Source organism: Gossypium hirsutum, chromosome A11 (genome assembly GCF_007990345.1).
Source record: "Gossypium hirsutum isolate 1008001.06 chromosome A11, Gossypium_hirsutum_v2.1, whole genome shotgun sequence".
In the NCBI taxonomy this organism is placed as follows: Eukaryota; Viridiplantae; Streptophyta; class Magnoliopsida; order Malvales; family Malvaceae; genus Gossypium; species Gossypium hirsutum.
The window spans coordinates 5,019,788-5,026,019 of NC_053434.1; the positions used below are offsets into that span (position 1 = coordinate 5,019,788).

General features: G+C 32.6%; 2 protein-coding genes across 3 annotated transcripts; both read left to right on the forward strand.

The window, feature by feature from the left end:
• Window positions 1–624: 624 nt before the first annotated feature.
• LOC121209673 (uncharacterized) lies at window positions 625–2,139 on the forward strand. The gene is made up of 3 exons (XM_041080710.1): window positions 625–1,233; window positions 1,567–1,686; window positions 1,944–2,139. Exons 1-3 carry the CDS (start codon window positions 1,087–1,089, stop codon window positions 2,010–2,012), a joined length of 336 nt encoding a protein of 111 aa, XP_040936644.1. The 5' UTR covers window positions 625–1,086; the 3' UTR covers window positions 2,013–2,139.
• A 303-nt stretch (window positions 2,140–2,442) lies between these two features.
• LOC107899978 (EPIDERMAL PATTERNING FACTOR-like protein 2) lies at window positions 2,443–5,608 on the forward strand. 2 transcript variants are annotated; one of them, XM_041080711.1, is made up of 4 exons: window positions 2,443–2,534; window positions 4,457–5,096; window positions 5,184–5,209; window positions 5,290–5,608. In XM_041080711.1, the coding sequence occupies exons 2-4, from the start codon at window positions 4,994–4,996 to the stop codon at window positions 5,542–5,544; spliced, it is 384 nt and encodes a 127-aa protein (XP_040936645.1). In that variant the 5' UTR covers window positions 2,443–2,534; window positions 4,457–4,993; the 3' UTR covers window positions 5,545–5,608. The 2 variants fall into 2 exon arrangements, with proteins under 2 accessions (XP_040936645.1, XP_016681201.2); XM_016825712.2 differs by lacking the exon at window positions 2,443–2,534 and adding an exon at window positions 3,315–3,623.
• Window positions 5,609–6,232: the final 624 nt, after the last annotated feature.

Consider the following 6,232-nt stretch of genomic DNA (forward strand, 5'->3'; position numbering starts at 1 on the left):
AATTATATAAATAAATAAATCAAATAACTTGAAGTAATACAAAATTTAAGGATAAATAGGTGTACGTGTAATATTACATTTAGAAATAAAAATAGCAAACAAATAGTTAAAAGTAATGTTGGATAATAATCTAGGTAGAGTATTAAAAAGGAATAATAATAAAATACTATGATAGTAATGATGACAATATTAATAATCAAATTGCAACAACAAAACGAACAAAGTGGCTCAAAATAAAATCAAAATCAAAATAGGAGGTGCATAATAATAAAAGGTAAAATATAAGAAATACATAATAATAATAATAATAATAATAATAATAATAATCCGCGTAGTAGAAAACACAAATAATCTAGATTTTAAAATATACGTGTATATATATAGATATATATAAAAGTACTTAAATGGAATATTATACAAAGTGTTAGGATAATATAACATGAAAATTCCAAAATAATGATTTTTCAACAAGGCAAAACCAATAAAGCAATTTCGGCAAAAAGAGAAAAAAATAATAATAAATAAATAAAAATAATAAAAAAAAATAAAAAAATTGAATGAATCCTTTTGGAAATAAGTATTGAATAGATAATAAGCCTAATTAAAATAAATTTAAAATAAAAGGGGTAATCTGAAAATAAAGAAACCAACATGGGGGATCACTGTGTAATGTGCGCAAATGCACAAGGACTAAAACTGGAAATAATCCAGGTCCCATAATGTAGTGCTTAGACGCGGACCGAATTGCCAACATGCGTAAATTTTGAAGCCAAATTAAAAAAGGAAGTGAAATAAATAAGGCATGGTTGAGTGCTTGCACAAAGGGGGAGGACTCAATGTGAAATTCCCCTATTTTCAACTTAAAAGGCGCAGATCAGGCCTGTTAAACAAGTTGAAATGCGGGCCTTCCTTTTTACAAATAATTTAAAACCCCTTTTTCAAATGCAGCCACCTTTTAACTAAAAAAATCTATAATCCTAAAATCAATTAAACATTGCAGCAAAAAAACAAAAAAAGGAAAGAAAAAGGGGAAACCCAAAATGTTTGCCCCCGTTTGGTCTGCCGTTCAACCACCATCAGTCCACCATGAACGATGGATGGTGGTCTACCAAAGCGTTCCCCTTATGCCTTCATTTAAAGCCCAGCCTCAAGGCTCATCAATTTCGGCCTCAAAACCCCTCTCAACCTTCGACGCCGGCGAAGAAGACGAGGATTTGGTGGCTCGTTCGCAAAGTAAGTCTTCTATCTTCTCTTTATTATACTAAAACGCATGCAGAGCAAAAAAGAAAACAAAATAGACCTGAGAAAAATAATGTACAAGACTTTTGAAATCTTTTTTTCTTTTTGATTGCTCTTTTTTTTATGTTTCAATCTATGTGTGTATAAAAATACAATGTTTTTTTTTATTCCCGAAATTCCCCTATTTTCAATCAGTTCCCTCTCCCCAAAATACCATCAATCCCCCCGTACAATTTTTTATTCGGATTTTTATAACCCATTTTCATCTAATTTCCTATTGTTTCTGTTTTGTCTCTTTGCATGGGATGGGCACGATGGAGGTGACAGAGGCATGGGGTGCAGACGGTGATGGGCATGCGTGGAGGCTGGCGCGGAGCAGAGGCGTGCGAGGTTGAGTGGTTGCGCACATGGGGCAACGGCGCAAGTGGGCAAGTGGGGGGTTTGCTGGTATGGGCCCGGGCAGATTTTGGGCTTTACATATGTTACAATTAATGAAAAAAATTTCGGACTTATGAGCATTTCTCTCAACAATATCATTTCTTAATTCTCTTCTTAAAAAGCAATCTACTTAGTCATTACATTCACTTATTAATTCTTATATTTTGTTCTTTCAAGAAAGTAACATTTGCTAGTTGAAAGCTTCCCAACAATAATGCAATGGATCTCATCTAACATGTGCAAGTATAACACGATTTTGCGAACAGTGGTTGAATTATTCGGCAAGAAAAGCTTGGCTCGACATAAGGTTTAATGTATGTGTATTTTGCCGGTAATTGAAGCTGCTGGATTTGACAAAGCAACAACAATAAGAGGTTATATCTTAGAGGCAAGTAGGCTCTATTAATTAAGCTTCTCATCTATGATCTATCCCTTTTCCTTATCGCTTATTTTAATTTCAATCTTTTTGACAATGATTACACATAATTAGAAATTCAGCTCAAATTTGGATATTACTTTAAAATTATTACAAGTACAGATTAATCATAAAATTTACATCTTTTCCAGAACTTCAATAAATTACTATATTGTTTCTAATAGGGCAAAATTCCATAAGTTTGATGTGGGTGTCCATAAAGACGTTAGAGTAACCGTCATACCAAATATAAGAGTTGCTCTAGAATCTAATTGCGTGGATATAAATTGACAAGGGACAAGTTGCTAATTAGTAAATGGTGGTTTCACTGTAGTTTTCATACAGGATGCCATTGGATAGACGAGGGTCCAGGCTGAGAACAATTGCACGAGCTGAAGCCCACTTTGCGAAATATTGTTGACTTGATCAATTTAGATGAAAGGTATGATGTCAACGTCCATGGGCTAAGTCTGCTTTACATTCTTCAATACAAACATCCAATTATTCATCCCACTCCACCAGTTGAACTTGTATTAAATTAGGTTTACACTGTGATAATTTTTTAATTCTATCAACATATCCACCACCAATTTCTTTTCATCCTCATACCTTCTGCGTCCCTCTTCCTTTATTTTATTCTCCAATTAAAATATTTACATGAAAAATGGTCATGATCAAGAGTTTATTTTGGACGTTGAAATTTAAATTATAAAATTTTAAAAGAGTTAAAAATATAATTTGTCAGTGTATTAATATAAAATTTTATAACTTTTAAAAGATTGAATTATATATTTTTTTTAAAATTTTTGAAGAGAGCATAATTAAATTTAAATTTTAAGAAGAGTCAAAATATAATTTTATTATTAAATTAACTTAAAACCTTATATATATTCAATGGACTAAAGGAACAATTTTTTATTTTAGGAAAGCAGAGCCTTTGTCTACCCCTCTAATTTCAACCTTGGACACCACATATTAATGGATAAGGAAAATTTTCATCTTGTAATTTTTTACACAACTTCTATTATTATTAATAAATTTTATCTAATCTCTTAAATCGGAAGATAACATGTGTTTAAGCATATTTAAGCTCACATCTTTCTAGATGTTGAAACAACAACAACGCTAATTGAGGATAAATGACTTCTGTTTATATGAATTCAATCATCTCATCATATTTCTCCCTTCTCCCCTCACACTTACTTTTGTCTCGAGTCTCAGTTTCAGTCTTTCTTTCATATTTTTCCTCTCCATTCTCTCTTACAACATGGTGACCCCACAAGAAGATCACTATTTTTGACAAACCATGATGCTCACTTGTGGGCATGGCATTGTTAGTTGGAAACTTGGAATCAGCACACTAGTTCTAGTTTGGTGGTTATGGGCTTGATTCGTCGGATGCTCATATTTGCTACTAGCTAACTTTAACCATTGCCTCTATGGATCCGCAGCAGATGACTAACTAGATATGCGGGCTTGGCATGCAGGCTTCTTGTTGTTTCCGGTCTACCTAGTTTCTTCAAAGCTTTTGGTCTTGCCTTGTTAACTCTACTCAAGTGTTGTTAGCACTTAGCCTTACATTAGACAGAAATGGTGTTTGGGAAACAACACCAGTGAATTTGAAGTTCTTTTAATTGCACCACACTCCAATTTTGTCATTGACTCATGCCCCCCACTCTATTTTTTTTTCACTTTCATTGTAATTAACTAGGATTTTTAAATTGAAAATGTAAAAAAAAAATTCATTTTAACACTTAAAGTGTAGGACTAAATTTTAACCAAATAAATATATATATCTCAATGCTTATATGACGTAAATTAATAATAATACTAAAATAATAAACATATGAGAATGGATTAGTAGGAAGTCTAATAGGGTGGTTCATAAGCTTGCTAGTGTGACCTTATTATTTATTAACTACTCAGTCTGGGGAAGGCCTCCAAATTGTATTAGTGATGTTCATTATTTTGATATATCTTTATTTTATTCCTTTGAAAATGGATTGTCAGGTTTGAGTGTATTATGTAAGCCTCTTACTTTTTCTTTGAGTGTATTATGTAAGCCTCTTACTTTTTCTTTCTCTGATTTTTTTTCCTTATTTTCTTTAAAAAAATATAAAAACTTAAAAAAAAAAGGAAGGAGAATATATATTTTAAATTTTAGTATAATAAAAAAATTATTATAAAGTAATCATTTAACGATCATATTGATTATTAAAAAAACATAAATATAATTTACTAATTATATAGTAATGATTAAAGACGTAAGAGAGATAAGAGAGGAGAAAGTGAGAAACTACAATATTTACTGCTATTATTATTTAGATAATAGTGTTGACCGTCTTTTTGTCCGTGAATTAACAGAAAAAGAAGATACGGTGGAACTGCCCGCACTCACCACCAGCACACCAAACAAATGTAAATTTGACGAAGCGAAATTCCAATTTCCCACAGCTGTTATTTCACGTCCTTTTGTGTAAATTCGGTGGTAGCTCTCTTTGTTGTTTTGGTTCCTAGTTGTCTTCTTCTTTCCTCTCTCAAAGCCTTTCTCTGTTTTTACTGTCAACTGTTTGAAAAACTTTGTTCGTCCTGTAGCTTTGAGGTGGTCGGGGAGTTGGCTCAACATACGAGGCTAATCTATTCTGCCTTCTTTCCCTTTCTTTCTTTTTCTTTGATTCTGCAAAGCTTATTTGCCCTTCCATGTTCCATCATTTTATCAGACTCCAACTTTTTGTTTATATTCTGCTCTCCATTCATTTACTCAAACCACCCACTTCTTTTATATATCAACTTACTGCAATCTCTTTGATCTCATTTTGCACCCTCTCATGGTCTCTTCTGTAAAGTTTTTCACTGACTTTATGTAGTTTAGAGCCTTTCTATTGTTCTCATCAAAACAAAATGGTTTGCAGTCAAAGTTTCATAGTTCCCCAGAGAGCTTGCCATATTCTCCTTTGTTTTCTCTTGATCTTAACCACGACCCAAGCTAGATACAAAGCTGAAGGTAATTCATTACTCGTTTATTTCATTTCATATATTTGGTACGATTTTGAAGTGAATTTCCTTTGATTCCCACTTATTTTCACTGCAGGTAAACCAAATCCCATATCTGATAAGGTGAGCTTTGCAGACAATTTGAAAACCAAAACTATATATACTTGTTTTGCTCTGACTTGGTGTTGTTAATTTGAATATAGAGAGTTGCAAATGAAGAAAAGCCGATGGTGTTGAGAGGTCAGATTGGTTCAAGGCCGCCAAGATGTGAGAGAAGATGCAGTACATGCGGTCACTGTGAAGCCATTCAAGTGCCTACAAATCCCCAACTCAGAATTCAAAACAAGCCTTCTTCAACTTCAGTCTCTGATGTTGCTTATGCAAGAAGAGATGACAACTCTAATTACAAACCCTTAAGTTGGAAATGCAAGTGTGGCAATTTCATCTTCAATCCCTGAACATAAACATCTTTCAACCTTGTAAATCTGCATAAGAGAATTACATATTTCATCGGTTCAGTTAGTTTTCTTGTCTCATCTTTTTTCACTGTTATTTGACATATTAGATGCTCCTTGGACCGTATATTAGTACAAGGTTTGTATATACCTTTATTGATAAGATTTCTTGGGCAAATCGTCACGAAGTCGTCTGAGTATATATATAAATATATTTGCATGCTTTAAAAAGTAGACAATGATTTGGCTTTCCAAGAGTTTTCACCATACGCCATAACGTCTGTCGTCTCATCAAGAATCGTTGTTGATTCCAACCAATATATATATAATAAAGAAGTGAATATTTCTTGGCGTGTAAGAAAATAATATAACAACCACCTTTAACAGCTCCCCAGGAATCTCAAAAGTGATCTTATCGACAAGCCAAAATATGTGACTGGTCTGAAGAACACTGATGCAATAGCAAGTTCAATGGCAGCATTGGATTCTGAATAATCAAGCCTCAATCAATGAATTCTCATGGCACACATGCTCAATTAAAAAAATATGTCTATATTTGAACCATATTTGTGTGTTTTCTAAATGAAAAATGCAAAGTACAGATAAGTATTGATTTATTGGCTTATAGAATTAAAAGAATTGTATAATAATCCTAAAATAAAAATGTGTTTTTAAAATGAATAAGAAAACG